Here is a 21,203-nt window from a genome sequence, read left to right as displayed (position 1 = left end):
TTTATTTGCTTCTCACAGGCTATTTATGAGCGGCTTTTCTGTTGGATTGTGGGAAGAATCAATGATATCATTGAGGTTAAAAACTATGACGCCAGGGTTCATGGGAAGAACACAGTCATTGGAGTCCTGGACATCTATGGCTTTGAGATCTTTCAGAATAACAGGTGAGAGCATATGCTGTACCATAACTGGCAATATTATTCTTCTCCCTTCAGTATAATTATAGTTTCTCTCTCCAATTTCTTCCTTGTTTTATCCAGCTTTGAGCAATTCTGTATAAACTACTGTAATGAGAAACTACAGCAGCTCTTCATTCAGTTGGTGTTGAAACAAGAGCAGGAAGAGTATCAGAGAGAGGGCATCCCCTGGAAACATGTGGGTTTTATTTGATTGTTTCTTCTCAAACTTTTCATCATTACTGTTTATTTTATAAAAAGATAAACTCTTTTTGTATGGATCTACGTGGCTTTAATGTAATAACTAAATAAACTTTGTTGTGATTTGTGTTTGTGTGTTCATGGAAACAGATTGACTACTTCAACAATCAGATCATTGTGGATCTGGTGGAACAGCAGCATAAGGGCATTTTTGCAGTCCTTGATGAGGCATGCATGAATGTGGGGAAGGTGACAGATGAGATGTTCCTGCAGGCTCTCAATGGAAAACTGGCAAAACATGCCCACTACACCAGCCGCAAGGTATTGAAAATAACACATGCGAATGAATTACTTAAAGGGTCACATAGTTTCGTCCCAATCTCATGTTAACCACACAGAGTACCTATAGAGTATTATTGCATCCTTCATATCTTTGAAAAGTCTTTAGTTTTACCTGAAAACTAAGATATAGCTTTACTTTTCTTCTCTCTGAAAATAGCCAAGCTGCTGGAGGTATGCTGTGGGTGGAGCTAAAGAGTCACAAGCACTTTTCATGTGCCAATTGCAAATAAAACACAGAAATTTGATGCAGGTTTACATTAGCGGATGCGGTTACCAATCATGAACGGGATCTTTTATTGCTGGGAAGGCTCCAACTTTTTAGTATCAAATGATGTGCAAATCCAGCATTGAACTGGGCCTTGTTTATAAAACATTAGTCACTGAAATGACAGGAACAAACAAACACACTTGAGAAACTCTGTTGCTGCCCCGGAAAAACAAACAGCATCCAACTGTTCACGAACATTGGGTTCTTTGGGAAGCTGAACAAGGTTCTTTCCCTCATGAAGGGGCATGGTCGAATAAACTTTCCGAAACTTTTACAGTAAGAACCCGGAAGGAGTTTATTTTGCACAGAAATATTCCAAATCGTTTTTGAAACTTTGGCCATGTTTAGCATGAGAATACAACTCTTTAACAGTGTAAATAACTCAGAATGCATGAAATAGCATTAGACCTCCTTTAAGGGTGCATTTATTTGAACAAACATGCAGTAAAAATAGCAATGTAGTGAAATATTACTACAATTTGAAATAACTATTTTATAATATAAGACAGCAATTTATTTTTGTGATGGCAAAGCTGAATTTCAGCAGCCATAACATGTCTTCAGTATCACACGATCCTTCAGAAATCATTCCAATATGTTGATTTGGTGATTAACAAACAATTATATTTTATTGTCAATGTTAAAAACATTTTCCATACTATAAAATTAGAAATAGTACTATGATAGAATGCTAGCATAATTGAATCTTGTGCATTACCCTGAATCAACACAAGGAGGCAATAACGTTCAATGTTCTCGAGTATTTCTCAGTGCAGAGCCTTCGGTGATGTCACTGGCAACCAATGGAAGCTAGTAAGTCTGATGTCTCACAGCCTTGGCAAAGTGTCAGAAAGTAAGAGGGAGTAGGAGAGTTATGGATGGAGACGGGATGAGATAAAGACAGAAAAAGGCAGTGAACGAAACAAAATGTAAACATAACCCACCTTGCAGAGCTCTAGACAGACAGGATCTCTGGAATCTAATCAGCCCTTCGTGCATTGCCCTGGGCACAGACCCAGCTAAAGGGTGAGTTTAGTTACAACTTTATCAAAATGTTCTCAGAATGTATCCTCATTTCATGCTGCATTTACCGGTACATCGAAGGGGGAAGGAGAAGTGAGCTGGCATCGCCTGCCCCCTGATAATTCCCTCACGTCAGGCTGTGTGAATAATCGAAAGTCTCCCTGGATGCAGGAATAATAAGTGTCCTTCAGAGCAGATTTGTAATGCAGAGGATTACTCCTCACTGTGAAGGAATCTCAGGCCTGTTAGCTAGATAGATGATTTGCCTTTCTCCTGCTGCATGTGAGCACAAACATCTGCATATGTGTTTCCATTTCAGTATGTTTTAGATATGACTAATTCCAATTATGTATTGGTTAGTCTCAAATAATTTGACATGCAAAATGAGCATCTGAAAGAGAAATTAAACGGTCAGTAGGGGGAAATGCATAAGAAAAGCTTTCTAATATATTCAGGTGTGTATTTATCTCACAAATTATATAGAGGCTGTGACACTTTCATCTTTCAGCCATCTCTAAGATGTTTCCAGGCTTGTTTATGGTGATAGACATCCTCTCTGGGAGACTCAAACTGTGCAGGCCACTTTAACAACATAATTAGGAGTTGCTTGTTAAAAATCTGTGGCAGAATCTCTTGCGTTTTTTTCCCCACACTGAGGATGTTTACCCTCTTTGCTTTGCTCTTTTCCTCTGCAGTTTTGATTTAAGATGGAAAGTTTTACCCTTGTTTGATTTCAGAGCTCTGTGGACTGGAGTTGTTTCTCTGTAGTTCTTTTCTCTTAACTTGGGCCTGATAGGAAACTTGGAACTTGCTCTGCCATAATCTGCACTTTCTGTACAGAGTTTCAGCGAAGTAAGAGATAAAAAACAAAAGGTTCATTATTTCATACATTTGTTTGTTTTTGACTTTTAAATTCAAATGTTCTGTATGATTTGTGGATGACTGCTTTTAAATTATGGCGATTATAGATAGATTGTAGAGCATATCTGTTTCATTTTGAGTGGGGGAGAGCGATGAGTTTCTGCACTTTCTGCTCATTTATTTTAAGAACATTCAGTAAAGTTCTTTAAAATTTTAATTTAACTTAAAATCATGAACAAGTGTTAATAGTGAACTTACTGTGTACACAACAAACATTATGAAAAATACTACTGTTACTATACTTACGTTAAAAACATTTTCGGTAAGATGGTTTCTGAAAGAAGTCCTGTATGCACACAAAGCTGCATTTTCTTTTTTTTTTGAGCAAAAATACATGAAAATTGCAAACGTATTCCAATCTAAAATAACTTTTTTCTATTTCTATTTAGAAATATAATTTATTCACGGTATGGTATATTTATTTGTCCTCACAAATATTTCTAAACTATGTACACAGTTTAAAGACCAAATATTGCTGGAGTCGTGCTCTAGTGGTTAGATGCTGAGCTTTGCTTTTCATGCTGGAGATGATTTGATTCACCTATACAAAACTATTTGCCCTCTTTAAATGTAAAAAAAACAGTGCTTTGGGAGATCACGTGACCCTCCGATAGCAATAGCTGTGTAGTTCGACTGCTCCCTGACTCGGTATCCTTAATCTATCTGTTCTCAGTAAAATTATCAATGCTTGGTTAGTCTTGGCTGCTCTGATAACGGTGCAACAAATGAAGATGGCAAAACGTCAATTAACGTTGGCTTCCCTGGAGAAAAAACGAGTTAAAGACCCTAATTGTGTTCCTGAGGGGGAACTTCGCGCCATTGTTGCTGATGAGTTAAAGATGCACCTTAGCTTTGTCAGGGAAATGTTTAAGGTAGAATTTACCCCAATCGCAGATAGACTTGGAGTCCTGGAAGAGGACGTTCGACTGATAAGAAATAATTTTGACAACATGCAGGCAGCTCTTCACAACGCAAAGAAAGACACCGTGGAAGTGAAGCTAGCAGTGGACTCCCTGCAGGAAAAGTTGGAGAGAATCGAAGACAAAAGCCGTCAGTCCAATGTCCGTTTAGTGGGACTAAAAGAGGGTGTAGAAGGAGATGATCCTCTGCGATTTATACAGAATAATCTTACTAAATGGATCCCCTCTCTTGGTGGCAAAGTACTGGAGGTTGAAAGAGCGCACCGTATATACAGCGGTGAGCGCGCGAAATCTACCCCTCGTACGTTCATCTTTAAGATGCTGCGGTATCAAGATCGGAATGCGATCCTGAATGGAGCCCGTGCCGCTGGACAAATACTTCATAATGGATCTCCACTGCTTTTCTTCCCAGACTACAGCACTCACACTGCATCTAAGAGGAGAGCGATGACATTGGCAAGGAAGAGGCTAACTCAGTCGGGAATTACGTCTTTTTTGCTCTATCCCGCGGTAGTCAAAGTTACTCACCGAGGGAAGATTGCACTGCTTGAGACACCGGCGGAGGTTGAAAAGTTCGTCCTCAATATGAATCCCATCGCAAAATCTTCCTACTTTTGGACTACTTTTTGGTCCTCCCGCCTCGTTCTGTTTGGTCTGGATAGCTATTACTCTTTAAATTATGGCTATACATATATTGTCATGGAACGTTAATGGGTTAAATAGCCCCATCAAGCGGACCAAATGCTTAGATTATCTAACATGTAAAAAGGTTTCTTTTGCCCTTATACAAGAGTCTCATTTGAAGTCAGCTGACGTGCATCGTTTTCAAAATAAATACTTTAAAATTATTTCCTCCTCGTCGGCCGTTAATAAATCTAAAGGGGTGCTGATATTGTCTAGGCGTTCTACAAATTTTTCTGTTATACGTTCTGGTGGGGATAAAGAAGGCCGAATTACCTATGTTGTTGGTTCTCTAAATAATACTAAATACGCTTTTGTATCTGTTTATGCACCCAACGAGGGTGATCCGTTATTTTTTCAAGAATTACTACGTTTAGTTGTGACTTTGGAGGACTGCCTCGTGGTGTTAGGGGGCGACTTTAATGCTGTGTTAGGTCCTCAGCTAGATAGATCTCATGCTTCTAAAGCTGATTCAAGGATTTCTGGTTGTTTTAACTCATTTTTGCGACATTCTAACATATGTGATGTTTGGCGTTTACAAAATGATGGTTCCAGGGATTATACATTCTTTTCAGCTCGTCATAAGAGCTATTCAAGGATTGACTATTTACTTGTGTCTCCCTCTCTAATTCCCTATATTAATAAAGTGGATATTCTGCCACTTCTTTTATCTGATCATTCCCCAATCATTTCTACTTTAACTCCAGTACCATTGAGCTCCAGACATAATCGTTGGAGATTTAATACTTCCCTGTTAAAGGACTGTACATTTATGGAAGAATTACGCAACTCTTTAAAGGAGTTTTTGCAGATTAACAAGGATTCCGCTTCTAACCCCCAAGTATTGTGGGAAACCACTAAATGTTTTGTTAGGGGTAAATGTATAAGTTATTCATCGTTCAGTAAAAAGCGTAGAGAGAGTCGTAAAATTGAATTAGAAAAACAAATTGATCTACTAGAGAAGGAACTAAAAGGTAAATTTTGTGAGACCAAAGCCAAAGAAGTTAACGTCCTTAAATCTGAATTAAAATCAATATATTTGCACAGAGCTGAATTTCTCATACACCGTACTAGACAGTTCTATTACTTCAATGGAGAACGTCCTTCTAAGCTTTTGGCTTTGAGGTTGAAGGACAGTGAATCTAAGGCCAGCATATCTGCTATTAGGCATGAGGGTTCAGTGTATACTCAACCTATTGATGTAAATAGAATATTTGAATCCTATTATAAACATTTGTACACGTCAGAATCCAGCACTGACCCAACAAATTTTGATTTATTCCTTAAACATTTAGATATTCCCAAATTAAATGATTCTCAGCACGATATATTGGACAGCCCTTTGACAATTGAAGAATTGAAGTCTGCCCTGGACTCCATGAGCAGTAATAAAGCCCCTGGGTTAGATGGGATTCCCCCGGAGCTACTGAAGGCATTATGGGACATAGTGGCTCCCTTGATTATTAACTCTTTTAATTCTGCTTTAAAAAAAGGTGCTCTGCACAGGGACCAAAATACAGCTTTAATAACTTTGCTTTTGAAGAAAGGGAAGGATCCACTTGAGTGCTCTAGTTATAGGCCAAATAGCCTTCTATCCACAGATTCAAAGCTGTTAGCAAAAGTCTTGGCCTTAAGATTGGATCGGTGTGTTGGAGACTTGATCAAGTATGATCAGTCAGGTTTTTTAAGGGGGAGATTTGCTGCGGACAATATTCGTAGGCTTCTTCATATTATTCAACTAGCAGACACCTATACAGCTTCCTCTGCAGTCCTTTCTTTGGATGCAGAGAAAGCATTCGACAGAATTGAGTGGAATTTTTTGTGGTCTGTCCTGGAACGTTTTGGGTTTGGTTCTTTTTTCGTGCAAGCTGTCAAAACTATCTATTTTGATTGTTCAGCCAGAGTTCTTACTGGACCTCATATTTCTCCTTCCTTTCGTCTCGGCAGGGGCACTCGCAAAGGATGTCCCCTGTCACCTTTGCTTTTTAATTTATCATTAGAGCCTTTGGCCCAAGCAATTAGACAATGCTCTGCAATAGTCCCTATAAGATGTATGAATACGTCTCATAAGATTTCACTCTATGCTGACGACATTCTGTTTCATTTATCAAATATCACAGATTCGGTTAAAGAATGCTTGAAACTGTTTGATACATTTGGTAAACTGTCTGGTTATAAAATTAACTGGAGCAAATCCATACTTTTACCCCTTAACTTAGCAGCGAAATCAGAGATTCAGGCCTTACCCACTAAGGTTCCAGTCAGCGACCAGTTTAATTATCTTGGGATTAGAGTTTTTTGTTCGCTATCTCGCATTTCTAAGTGGAACTACCAGTCTCTAATGGATAAGATTTCCAGCAATCTTCTGTGTTGGTCTCCACTCTGCTTGGCTCTTCATGGTAGGATAGCAACTATTAAGATGAATATACTTCCGAGGCTGAGCTTTTTATTTTCAACTTTACCTCTGGCACCACCTACTGGTTATTTTAAAGAGCTTCGTACAGCAGTAACAAAATTTTTATGGAATAATAAACGGCCTAAAATTTCGACTCAAATCAATGCACAGGCTAAAACCTCATGGAGGCTTATCGCTACCGGATTTTTGGTCCTATTATTTAGCATACCAAATGAGACCACTTAGGACATGGATGGATGTTGACTCCCCTGTGCCATGACGGGCCTTAGAGACTAATATTATTTACCCATTGCGTCTACAGGATTTACCTTTTACTGGAATACCTAAGAAAGCTCTGGAAACGTTTGGTCCAATTATATGCCATTCTATCAAAACATGGAGAGTGGCAGAAAAGATCATGGGAGCTTCGGATTCCTAATGTGACTCTACCCCCATTTGGCATAAAAGTAATCTCTGTACGGGTAATAAACCCTTTGTTTCCAAATGCTGGGCTAATTGTGGGGTTTATACCCTGAAAGACTTGTACAGTGATTATGGACTTAAGTCCTTCCAGATTTTAAAGGATGAATTTTCTCTTCCAGGATTTTCATTCTTTCTGTATCTAAGATTGAGATCTGCGCTAAAAGCATCTGGAGTACCCTGGTCGAATAAAATATCTTCTCATCCTATGATAGACTGGATAGATTCCAGTATGGCTTCTAAGGGTATTGTTAGCATAATTTATAAATCACTTGTGGTACGACAGTACTCGAACATTCTGACTGAGGACTTCTGGGAGAGTCAGCTTAACATTGTGATTGATTGGGACATTGTCTGGGGGAATTGTTTTGCTACCTCAAAAAATCCGGCTCACCAAATGATACATTATAAATTAATTTATAAGGCATATGCCACACCCTCCTTACTATATAAAATGAAAAGAAAATCTGTCCCTTTTTGTCACTTGTGTAATAATGAAAGTTTAGGTACATATATGCATATGTTCTGGGACTGTTCTCACATTGAGTCAGTTTGGTCCTCAATCCAGGACATACTAACAGATCTTCTGAAGATTCCGATCCGAAAGGACCCTCTGATTTTTCTTCTGCTGGATGATTCTTCGTTGTCACTGTCTGTCAATCAAAGGAGGATTCTGTCCGTTGTCCTTACTGCTGCTAAAAAGGTTCTCCTAAAAATGTGGTTGGAACCAACTACCCCAGCTATGTCTATCTGGATGTCATATCTACTGGACATTGCCCATCTAGAGTGCACCACAGCTAAAGTGCTCGGAGCCAATAGAAAGACAATACAATTTTGGTTGGACCTTATTGAGACTTTATCAAGAAGTTTTTGAGATCCTTCTAAGTTGTGGTCAATTTTATTTTAATTTCTTGTCATATGTATCTATTCTATGTATTTATATTTAGTCTTACGGTTATGGGCGATCTTGGGCTTTGTTGTAAATAGTTAATTACACAAAATGTTGAATAAATAAAGAATCACAAAAAACAAAAAAAAAACAAAAAAACAGTGCTTTGATGTCAGAAGCCTCACTTTCATATCTAGTTGCTTTAATAAAGAGTTTGACTCAGCCTGTATAGGTATTCTTTATCTAAGATAACAACATCAGATCAGTAATGGCAGATTTAGCCTCAGGCTGCTATACCCATCTCAATAATGTGCTTCATTTACAGCCACCTTCACCACCTGTGCTTTTTTTTATGCTTGTTTACTTCTTCCTTCATGTGCCTCGCAGGCTCTTGGTGTTCTCTGTGTTTCCCACTTTTTCATCGCACCCTTAAAATGGCTTTGATCCTTCCAGATGTGTTATAAAAAATTCTTCTTTTCCCATCAGGATTTAATTACTGTTATTTGCTGACACAAGCGGCTGTCTGATGGGCTTTGTTTCTTTCTCTGGTTCTTCTCTTTGATCCCAATTCCCCACCCCTTGTTTTCCCTCTCTTCATCACGTGGCGATTACAGGTGTGGCCGTGTGAGCGGATGCTTCCATGGGAGTGTGTGGATGTCTGGTTGTGTGAAGGCGAGGGCAGGCTCATTATCCGATCAGGCGAGTGTAGGCCAAAGCAACCAGCCAATTAGCTGTTAGTTTGTGCTCCCTGAGAAGAGCTCCGGTAGCCTCTGTGGCCTGCTCTTCTGCAGAACTGTTCGTTAGGAAAAGATCAGGCCTTGTTTTTATCGTAGTGGAAGTAATTGCGTTGTTTTTGTGGTGATGTGTGAAGCACCGACACGTTTAGCACGTATGTAATCGGATAATTGGTAGATGAATTCCCAGTGCGACATGCATCAACACGTCAGTGGACCTGGATTTTGGACACAGCTTTTTAAGTTTAGCATTAGCTAGGTTGTTTTCCTTGAATTTCTTTCCACATGACTCATGTTAGTGTCGGCCAGTGTATTGAACTCTGCTTCAGCTTTACCCTGCAGTGCTGGTCAAGTGATTTCAACTTTGACCTTGCTTGCAGCTGACCTTTCAATGTGCATCCAATTTGCATGACAAATCAGAAAGATTTTTTTTTTTATTCTCAAATGTTTTCACAGTTTACTGTTACATTGACCTTTGTGTTTGATCTAGATGTGATTTGTCCACATTGATTTGGATGCCTGTTTGCTGTTGGCTATGTTAATGTGTGAATGGCAGATTTTTGATTTTTTTGGCAGGTGCTATTGCCATTACTTTGTTTGTTTGGCTTAACCAACACTCTGTATTGAGAAGCACAGGTGTTAGACAGGATGGTGTGGTCCTGGGGGGTGAGAATAGAGCTTGGAGTAGGAGGTTGGGGAGGCATCTGTGTGACCAGCAGGTTCCAGGATTAAATGTGTCTGTGCAATCACACTTATTTTTTTTAACCCTGTTAATCAGGACCGGGTAGAATTGGAGTACTTGTAGTTTGTTACTGTGGCCTACAGATTTGGACAGGTGTACTAAAATTGTGTAAATGATGTGAGTTTAAATTCAGATTCTACAAATAATAGTTGCCAAAAATGCTTAAGTGCAGCAACATTTAATGTTGGTGGCTAAATCTAATCTGTTTTATTATTTTTGTTGTGATTAAAGCTTGATGCTCTTAAGTGAAAGATCATTGGTTCAATCCTACTTAAGCAGGTGCCAGAATGTACTGGGGAAGACTGGGATTTTGCTTAGTTAAACCTAATAAACATCATATGCATCTTAAAAATATTAAGGCTGCCAGTAAATTAAAATAATGGATTGTAATTCATTAGCTTTTTAACTTATAATTTATTCCTTTGCTGGCAAAGCCATTATGCCAGTCTTCAGTGAACACACTTACATGCACACCAGTAAGCTGATAACTTACAAATATTAACTTATTAAAATTACCAGTTTTCCACATTTAAATGCACATCAGTAACTTGACAATGCAAGTAAGCTGTGTTTACATGACTTCATTAATAAATTAGGTTATTTCCCTGTAGTGACGTCAAACTATAATAATTTGTGTATCTGACATACATTTGTCAGTTGTGATGTTCAATTCAATTCAATTCAATTCAAGTATATTTGTATAGCGCTTTTTACAATACAAATCGTTACAAAGCAACTTTACAGAAAATTATGTTTCTACAATATTTAGTAGTAGCTAGTAGTTTGTGCACGTTTGACAGGATTTTAGAAAAATAAAAATAATAATAATAATACAAGACGTAGTCAGCTAGATGATGAACTATCAATATTATTAATTAATAGTAATTATATGATGCAGTCACACATGTAGCAATAATTGTTAGTTCTGTTTGTTGATTCAAGGTTAGGATCATCTGGGGTCCTCTGAGGGTCAGCATCATCTCTTCTCAGGTGTTCTGGATCCAGACTGGAGCTTGTGTAAATCCTAGTTACCACGGGATGTAAATCCCGTGGCAAAACATAGAAACAAGATAGAGACATCATTAGCATAGCTGCTGATCCAACAAAGTAAAATTAGTTTAACCCAAGCTAAAGAATAAAAATGCAGATGCAACTACACTCACAATTTAAGAGATACATTATTCGAATGCTTGGCGAAAGAGATGCGTTTTTAATCTAGATTTAAACAGAGAGAGTGTGTCTGAACCCCGAACATTATCAGGAAGGCTATTCCAGAGATTGGGAGCCAAATGTGAAAAAGCTCTACCTCCTTTAGTGGACTTTGCTATCCTAGGAACTACCAAAAGTCCAGCGTTTTGTGACCTTAGGGTGCGTGATGGGTTGTAGCGTGGTAGAAGGCTAGTTAGGTACGCAGGAGCTAAACCATTTAGAGCCTTATAGGTAAGTAATGATAATTTGTAACAGATACGGAACTTAATAGGTAGCCAGTGCAGAGACTGTAAAATTGGGGTAATATGATCATATTTTCTTGACCTGGTAAGGACTCTAGCTGCTGCATTTTGGACTACCTGTAGCTTGTTTATTGACGAAGCAGGACAACCACCTAGAAGTGCATTACAATAGTCCAGTCTAGAGGTCATGAATGTATGAACTAGCTTTTCTGCATCAGAAACAGATAACATGTTTCGTAGCTTGGCAATGTTTCTAAGATGGAAGAATGCAGTTTTTGTAACATTGGAAATATGATTTTCAAAAGACAAATTGCTGTCTAATATAACACCCAGATTTCTGACTGTAGAGGAAGTAACAGTACATCCGTCTAGTTGCAGATTGTAATCTACAAGATTCTGTGTACTGTTTTTTGGTCCAATAATTAATATCTCTGTCTTATCCGAATTTAATTGGAGAAAATTATTTGTCATCCAATCTTTTACATTTTTAACACACTCTGTTAGCTTAGATAATTGGGAAGTTTCATCTGGTCTCGTTGAAATATATAGCTGAGTATCATCAGCATAACAGTGGAAGCTAATTCCGTATTTTCTAATAATATTACCAAGGGGCAACATGTATATTGAAAATAGAAGGGGACCTAGGACGGATCCTTGTGGCACTCCATATTTTACTGATGATAAATGAGATGACTCTCCATTTAAGTAAACAAAATGGTAGCGATCGGACAGGTAGGATCTAAACCATCTTAGAGCCTGCCCTTGAATACCTGTATAGTTTTGTAATCGATCTATGAGTATGTCATGATCTATGGTGTCGAACGCAGCACTAAGATCAAGTAAGACTAGAAATGAGATGCAGCCTTGATCTGACGCAAGAAGCAGGTCATTTGTAATTTTAACAAGTGCAGTTTCTGTGCTATGGTGGGGCCTAAAACCTGACTGAAATTCTTCATACAGATCATTTTTATGCAGGAAGGTGCTCAATTGAGCAGACACAACTTTTTCTAAAATTTTAGACATAAATGGAAGATTTGAAATAGGCCTATAATTTGCCAGTACACTAGGATCTAGTTTTGGTTTCTTAATAAGAGGCTTGATAACCGCCAGCTTGAATGGTTTTGGGACGTGACCTAAAGATAACGACGAGTTAATGATATTGAGAAGCGATTCTTCGGCTACAGGTAACAGCTCTTTTAGTAATTTAGTGGGTACAGGATCTAATAAACATGTTGTTGGTTTAGATACAGTGATAAGTTTATTTAGCTCTTCCTGTCCTATATTTGTAAAGCACTGCAGTTTATCTTTGGGTGCGATGGATGAAACTGAAGTGTTAGACGCTGTAGAATCTACATTCGCTATTGTATTTCTAATGTTATCTATTTTATCAGTGAAGAAATTCATAAAGTCATTACTATTTAACGTTGGTGGAATATTTGAATCAGGTGGCGTCTGGTAATTTGTTAATTTAGCCACTGTGCTAAATAAAAACCTTGGATTGTTTTGGTTATTTTCAATGAGTTTGTGGATATGCTCTGCCCTAGCAGTTTTTAGAGCCTGTCTATAGCTGGACATACTGTTTTTCCATGCAATTTTAAAAACTTCCAAGTTAGTTTTTCTCCATTTGCGTTCAAGACTACGAGTTACTTTCTTGAGAGAGTGAGTATTACTGTTATACCATGGCACAGTACGTTTTTCTCTAACCTTTTTCAATTTGATGGGGGCAACAGCTTCTAATGTATTAGAGAAAATAGTGCCCATGTTGTCAGTAATTTCGTCTAATTCATGTGTATTTTTGGGTACAAATAGCAGTTGAGATAGATCAGGCAGGTTATTTGCGAATCTGTCTTTGGTGGCTGGAACAATAGTTCTGCCCAGATGGTAACGCTGAGACATATAGTTAATATCAGTTATACGCAGCATGCACGATACAAGGAAATGGTCTGTAATATCATCACATTGGGGTACAATATCTATAGCAGTAAGATCGATTCCATGCGATATAATTAGATCTAGTGTATGATTAAAACGATGAGTGGGCCCGGTGACATTTTGCTTGACTCCAAAGGAGTTTATTAGGTCAGTAAACGCAAGTCCTAATGTATCATTTGCATTATCAACGTGAATATTAAAATCTCCCATGATTAGCGCCTTATCAACTGTAACTAGAAGGTCTGAGAGGAAATCTGCAAATTCTTTTAGGAATTCTGTATACGGCCCTGGTGGTCTATACACAGTAGCCAGAGCAAGAGATACATTAGATTTCTTTTGCATGTCTGACAGTGTAACATTTAGCAGAAGTATTTCAAAAGAGTTAAACCTGTATCCTGTTTTCTGGGTAACATTGAGAATATCACTATATATTGTTGCAACACCTCCTCCACGACCAGTCTGACGGGGCTCATGCTTATAACAGTAGTTTGGTGGAGTAGACTCATTTAGACCAAAATAATCATTTGGTTTTAGCCAGGTTTCAGTCAAGCAGAGTACATCAAAACTATTTTCTGTGATCATTTCATTTACAATAACTGCTTTGGGTGTGAGTGATCTAATATTTATGAGCCCAAACTTTAAAAATTGTTTTTGTTCATTTACTTTACATTTTTCTGGTTTAATTACGATAAGATTTTTTCTAGATCCTACATTATATTTTGACCTCACTATCCGGGGAACAGACACAGTCTTAATAGTTTTTACAGCACAAGTACTTTTATCATTTAAGCGGGTGGAACAAAACTCATCATAATAGTTATTAGAGAATTGTCTTACTAGTCACATGGAGCGAAGTGTCCTGGAGATGTTGTCAGAGAGCAGCTCCGCTCCGATTCTGCTGGGGTGTAATCCATCAGCGCGAAACAGCCTAGGACGCTCCCAGAAAAGATTCCAGTTATTAACAAATAGCAGTTTCTGTTCTTTACACCATGACAACAACCATTCATTTAAAGCAAAAAGTCTACTGAACCTTTCGTGTCCTCGTCGATACGTGGGCAGTGGTCCTGACACGACGATCGTCGCCGCGGGCGTCGTGCTGCGAACCGTCTCGATCAGGCTGCTGAAGTCCCTCTTCAGCGTCTCCGTCTGCCGCAGCGTGGTGTCGTTAACCCCGGCGTGAAGCACGACCGCTCTGGGGCTCTCGTCGACCTTCAGGATCGCGGGTATCTGCGCAGAAACATCGAGAACACGAGCACCAGGCAAACAATGAGTGTGCACTTTACCTTCGGCTAACGTAGCACTTACGTGTCGGACGATGGAGTCTCCGATGATCACAGCGTCGCGTCCTGTCTCGCGGAGGGGAGCGAAGCGGTTCCGGATGGAGATGTCGAAGGCAGGAGGGGGAGAAGTCGTCGCCCGGGACCCGGCTCGCGTCCTCCGCTGTGGATGCACCCAGGGTCCGTGGTGTCCCGGCGTCGCAGTGAAGGACATCTGGGAAGATCGCGTCCTGGGTGCACCGGGCCTGTGCAGAGAAACACACGGAGTAGACGTGGTGGGACTGTTAACAGATCGCTGTATACTTACCCCGGACTTGTGAGCGTCAGCCCGGGATGATTCCAGCGCGGTTCTCCGCTCTCTCAGCTGGGCCTGCCTCACCTCCAGGTCGCGAATCTGCTTTCCTACGGCCTCGAGCTCAAGCTGCACAGAGTGGAGACATTCATCCGCCATTAAAGCAAGTAACAGTGAGTACAGCAGTGGTAATGTGTGTGAATAGAGTATTAGCAATGTTAGCGCAGTTAGCTGCAACCACGCCGCTGATGCTAACGGGCTAAAAGCTAATAGCGGACCCGGGAGATCAAAATAAAACTAGTGATAGCGAGGCGCTCTGATTGTTTTTGTTGTAGAATACAATAGATATATTCACACGTTATATAAACGGAAACGATGATGTATACAATTGTTTTTTGAGTTAAAAATAGTCAATGAAAAGAATATAGTGACGGAGCTCAAACGCAGTACAGCCGCCAACAACAAACAGGAAGTGACGTCAAACGTCAGTGACCAAGTAACACCACAGTATGTGATGTTAAATTAAGCTTGCAACAGGCCAATTTGCAACAGTTGGGAAACTTACAGCTTGTATATTATCCTCTCATGCAGTTATAAACACAGCATTGTGACTGAACCACTTCTGCTGCTGCTGCTGCACATTTTTATACTTTTCCGAGTCGTGAAAAAGTCTGCATCTGTGATATATTTCCTTCTTTCTTTACTGCAAGATGTTTGCTCTGTCTAGATGTGCTTAAATCTGCACAAACGATGCATTCCTGTCACGTATCACAAATGCACACTTCATTAAGGTGATAGAAAACAGGTTATTTATTGTGTTTACATGCCATGCGAAATTGGAATAAGAGGAAAAAAAATACCAGTTGTGACTGGTTTATGCTTACGCCGTTTATGATCTTACTCCAATAAAAGAAAACGGGTTACCGCATTGACATGACCAAGTGTGTTCTCAGCTTATTATGCATAATTCGCTTAAGAATATGCATGTAAACACGCTCAGAGTCATAATACAAATCATTCTAATACATCAGGAAAGAAATAAAAATAAAACACAAATTTGTGATAATGAAAAAGTCATTTTTTAATTGACCAATTTATTTTTCTTTTTTTATGTAATGGATGGCAATTATGTAACAGTTTTTTAGTGTTGTCTGGTTTTTAGAATTACAAATTATATATAGATATATATATCGTCTCAGGTTACGAATGTAACCATGGTTCCCTGAGAGGGAACGAGACACTGCGTCCTCTGAGGGGACACTATGGGGAACACCTCGTCGTGACCCGTGTCTGAAGCATACTTAGAAAAACGCCAACGTGTTGGCCGGCGACAGCCTCTGACGTCACTACCAGCGCTACTATAAATACGCGCCCGTAGGACCCGTCACTTATCTTCTTCGTGAAGCTTGGGTCCGAAGCATGGCAGGGAGCTAGAGGACGCAGTGTCTCGTTCCCTCTCAGGGAACCATGGTTACATTCGTAACCTGAGACGTTCCCTTTCAAGGGAACTTCGAACTGTGTCCTCTGAGGGGACACTATGGGGAACAGTATACCCACGCCGCCATGCTGAGGGGAGTGCAGACCAGAATCATGGCAAACACTAAGTACCAACTCTACCGCTTCACCGGGAGTCGCCCCTGGGACGGTTTGACGGCTGTCTATGACATTATCCCTTACGGCCAAAAGCCTAAGCTACATACCCAGCTTACCTGTAGGGCCCTGGCCCGGGGTAGAGCTGAAGGCTTGGAATCACAAAAGATTCCTTTAAAGGGATACGGCTAAGAGCCTGGCACTTTCCTCTACCAAGTCTTTGCCTGTCACACAGGGGCTACTGCTAGCTTTCGCAAAAACTTGCCGAAAGGGCTGTCCCCACAGCACTCTAGTAGCGGTGCCCTGTTCTAGATAGGTATCCGAGGATACCTAAGTGGAGTGGTGCCCAAGATGAACGGGGCTTAAACCGACTCAAGAAAGGGCACGAAGCAGCAGCGCGAAGCCCTTACCCTCTAGGGTTTTTAGAAAGAACGCAGAGACTAGCGTGCGAACTTACCACAATGTGGATTTCAGAAAAGTGTGCAAAGACTTAACGTGCACACTTACCATAACATGGATTTACAAATACTGTTCTAAGGAGGGGCTCTCGTTGAACTCTGATAGAGCAGCTCGTAGATAGAATGGCCCGGGAGCAGAGCAATTGGAGGACGGAACGTACAGATGAAGCCTTGGCCACGCCTGTACCATGGCGTCCAGCCCTATTCATGGAGCTGGATGAGTCCGAGGAAGCCAGAGGGGATAGTCCGACGCTCTCTCGGGCCGCAAAACCGATCCACCCAAGTCTGGCCAACCTCTCTAACTCTGCCTCAACACCTTGGTGTAAACGGCGCCATTCCCCGAGCCTCAGCCCCTGCCTCAGCAGGATGCCTGCTCTCACAGAGCGTCTCAAAACAGTATGTGGTACTGGAGCGCTCTGAAAGAACCAAGAATCAGTCTCCCAAGAGAGGAAGACTCCGAGCTCCGAGCAGCATGCTCATAGGTGACCCTTTCAGAAAAGGGGAGCGCTGCTGAACTACCCGAGAATTGCCCACACAGCCCCCCCATGTTGAGGGGGCTTGGGGTGTACAATAAGTACACACCGGTTGGATGAAGCCCAAGGAACACCGGGGCTAATCATCTCAAGAAAGGGAACGAAGCGGAGCGCGTAACCCTTACCATACAGGATTTTAGAAAGTGCGCAGAATCTTGCGTGCACACTTACCACTTTACGTGGATTTCAGAAAGTGCGCAGAGTCTTGCGTGCACACTTACCACTTTACGTGGATTTGAGAAAGTACACAGGCCTAGCGTGTGTACTGGAAGGTTACCTGACAACCACAGTATGTGGGAGCTCACATTCAGAGAGGCCTGTGAAGCCTGCTACCTGATAACCACAATATGTGGGAGTTCACCTATATGGAACTCGACTCCAGGGAGGCCTGGTGAGGCCTACTACCTGACAACCACAAACCGTGGGAGCTCGCTTTTTAGGAAACGCACAGTATGTGGGAGCTAAATCTCCAGGGAGGCCTGGTGAGGCCTACTACCTGGCAACCACAGTATGTGGGAGCACGCCCTCAGAGAGACCTGGTGAAGCCTACTATCTGAAAACCACAATATGCTATTTAATGGAACGCACAGTATGTGGGAGCTAAATCTCCAGGAAGGCCTGGTTAGGCCTACTACCTGGCAACCACAGTATGTGGGAGCTCGCCTTCAGAGAGACCTGGTGAAGCCTACTATCTGAAAACCACAATGTGCTATTTAATGGAAACGCACAGTATGTGGGAGCTAAATCTCCAGGGAGGCCTGGTGAGGCCTACAACCTGGCAACCACAGTATGTGGGAGCTCGCCTTCAGAGAGACCTGGTGGAGCCTACTATCTGAAAACCACAATGTGCTATTTAGTGGAACGCACAGTATGTGGGAGCTAAATCTCCAGGGAGGCCTGGTGAGGCCTACTACCTGGCAACCACAGTATGTGGGAGCTCACCATCAGAGAGGCCTGATGAAGCCTACCACCTGATAACCACAATATGTGAGAGTCCACCCAGCCCCTCATGTTGAGGGAAGTGATGCTTGAGGTGTATAGCAAATACACACCAGCTGAATGAAGCCCATGGAACCCAGGGCTAATCATCTTAAGAAAGGGAACGAAGCGGAGCGCGTAACCCCTACCGTACAGGATTTTAGAAAAGTCGTGCGTGCACACTTACCACTTACGTGGATTTCAGACAGTGCGCAAAGTGTTCACGTGCACACTGACCACCATGTGGTTTTGAGAAAGTACACAGGCTTAGCGTGTGTACAGAAAGGTTCCCAAGCATCGCAGAGGCGCAGGATCACATGGGAGAGGTGAGCTCCAACCCTCAGGGGAGCAACACCTGAGGCAGTACATACAGAGGACTCCGTAACCACCACCTCCCCGGATGCGCCAAGCGGCTAGGCGGCCCCTCAGGGTGACCTGGCCGGACATCTATGGAATTCCCTGCAGTGCTGTGCCAATTCTGATGATCAGCCAGGCTCCTCGGGAGGAGGTGTGGGATAGGCAATCGCAGAGCGCCTGCCTCCCACGCGCGGGTCTCACTCCGCGGTGGGTGTCGCGCCCCGGAAGGGCGGAACCCACGCGGTGCGGCCGCCCACCGAAAGCCTGTGATCTTGGCCACCTAGCTACTGTAAAGGAAACTCACAGAGATTGTAGTAGACATATAACCACCAGCAACATAACATCCATAAACAGGTAAAGCAAGGGTTACGTACTCACCCACCCTCCTGTACTGGAGTCCCGCCTGCGGGGCGCCCCCTTCTGGTCCGGACCGTCAGTAAGGCGGTTGCTATGAACATAGAACCAACCAAAACATCATAGGTCCAGGAAGGAGACTGTTATGTGAGAGACTGTCCACCTAACCTCGATCTGGTGGAGAGCTGGTGGCTACAGGGGAATTAGGCAGGGGAGGACAAAAAACAGAGGTTAAAACAGAGGTTAAAAACATCCAGAGCTACTAGGTCTTCCTACCGCTCTGACCCGGGCGAGGACGCTGCCTCGTCTGAATCACGTCCCTCAGACCCTGCTTACCACTCCGTGACCCGCGGTTCCTCTTGCCCCTGCCCTTAGGTGGGGGAGGAGCGCGAGCCGCAACACTAGCCTTCTGCGCCCATCTACGATCCTCAGATCGAGATGGTCCAGGACCCCTTTGTTGTTCGGGCTCGGACCTGGACCTCCGTGGAATGAAGGATTTAAAGGCCGCTGAGCGCGCTCCTTGCCTCCCTGAACTTTTCGACCACCATCTCGACAGAGGTACCGAAAAGCTCAGAAGGCGAGACCGGAGCATCGAGAAGAAACCCCCTTTCTTCCCTCCCGATGTCTGCCAGGTTCACCCACAGATGTCTCTCCGTTACCACCATGGCCGCCATAGACCTGCCCATGGCGGAGGCGGCCTGCTTTGTAGCCTGGAGAGGTCTGTGGTGCGGCGCAGCTCGGCTACCTGGTCAGGTGAAAGGCCCTCACCTGTATCCAGGTCCTTCTGCAGGTCAGCCTGGTAGGCCTGGAGCACCGCCATCGTGTGCAACGAAGCCACAGCCTGACCAGCTGCTGCGTATGACCTGCCATTTAAGCGGGATGTATCCTGGAGAGGCTTAGATGGCAAAGAGGGAGATTTAAGAGAGGACGTTTGCCCCACAGAGAGATAGCTAGCCAGCGTCTCTTCTACAGGGGGCATCCTCTCATAGCCGTTCTCGTGCATGCCCTCGATATTAGCATAGCTCGTATGCTGAAACCGGTGGATGCGAGAGGAAAATGGCCTCTTCCATTCCTTTTCGACTTCTGCATGTAAGTCAGGCAAGAATGGAAGGCTCACCTGGGCTGGAGGGCTATGGTCAGACAAATAACGCTCATCGAGGCGACCTCGTGACATTACCTTTCTGGCACGCTTCCATGGCAAATCTAATTTTGCCGTGGCACGATCCATAACCTCTAACAGCTCCTCATACGCGGGGCAGGAGGATTGAGAAGGCTCAGCCTCAGCTTCTTCGCCACTCTCAGACATCATTCACCGGCCAACACCTTGGCGTTTTTCTAAGTATGCTTCAGACACGGGTCACGACGAGGTGTTCCCCATAGTGTCCCCTCAGAGGACGCAGTTCGAAGTTCCCTTGAAAGGGAAATATATATATATATATATATATATATATATATATATATACAGTACAGACCAAAAGTTTAGACACACCTTCTCATTCAAAGAGTTTTCTTTATTTTCATGACCATGAAAATTGTAGAGTCACACTGAAGGCATCAAGGGCTATTTGACCAAGAAGGAGAGTGATGGGGTCCTGCACCAGATGACCTGGCCTCCAAAGTCACCGGACCTGAACCCAATCGGGATGGTTTAGGGGTGAGCTGGACCGCAGACTGAAGGCAAAAGGGCCAACAAGTGCTAAGCATCTCTCGGGGGAACTCCTTCAAGACTGTTGGAAGACCATTTCAGGTGACTACCTCTTGAAGCTCATCAAGAGAATGCCAAGAGTGTGCAAAGCAGTAATCAAAGCAAAAGGTGGCTACTTTGAAGAACCTAGAATATGACATATTTTCAGTTGTTTCACACTTTTTTGTTATGTATAAAATTCCATATATAATTCCACATGTGTTAATTCATAGTTTTGATGCCTTCAGTGTGAATCTACAATTTTCATAGTCATGAAAATAAAGAAAAAACTTTGAATGAGAAGGTGTGTCCAAACTTTTGGTCTGTACTGTGTATATATAAATTATTATTATTATTATTATTTATTTTATATGGTTTAGTGCATAAATAAGACAAAATATGACTATTAATTATTGTTAAATGATTGACAGATTCTTTCTATAAAGGATGCTTGAGGTTTAAAGGTGTGAACTTGTTCGCTTTTTTTGCTTTTCAAATACTCCATTTTGACTTTCAGGCATCTGT

At 42.1% G+C, this 21,203-nt stretch overlaps 1 protein-coding gene across 1 annotated transcript in view; it reads left to right on the top strand.

Annotated features, from left to right (window-relative positions):
• The window catches only part of myo1d (myosin 1D), an 88,855-nt gene that overhangs the window by 24,324 nt on the left and 43,328 nt on the right, over window positions 1-21,203 (top strand). Inside the window, exons 9-11 of the mRNA XM_059532407.1 lie at window positions 19-164; window positions 261-375; window positions 528-698. Of these exons, the coding sequence (XP_059388390.1) occupies window positions 19-164; window positions 261-375; window positions 528-698 (432 nt within the window). The remainder of the gene's footprint in view (window positions 1-18; window positions 165-260; window positions 376-527; window positions 699-21,203) is intronic.

This window comes from Carassius carassius, chromosome 40 (genome assembly GCF_963082965.1).
Source record: "Carassius carassius chromosome 40, fCarCar2.1, whole genome shotgun sequence".
NCBI lineage: Eukaryota > Metazoa > Chordata > Actinopteri > Cypriniformes > Cyprinidae > Carassius > Carassius carassius.
Note: the sequence above shows the minus strand (reverse complement) of the source record. Positions and strands in the feature narration are given on the sequence as shown.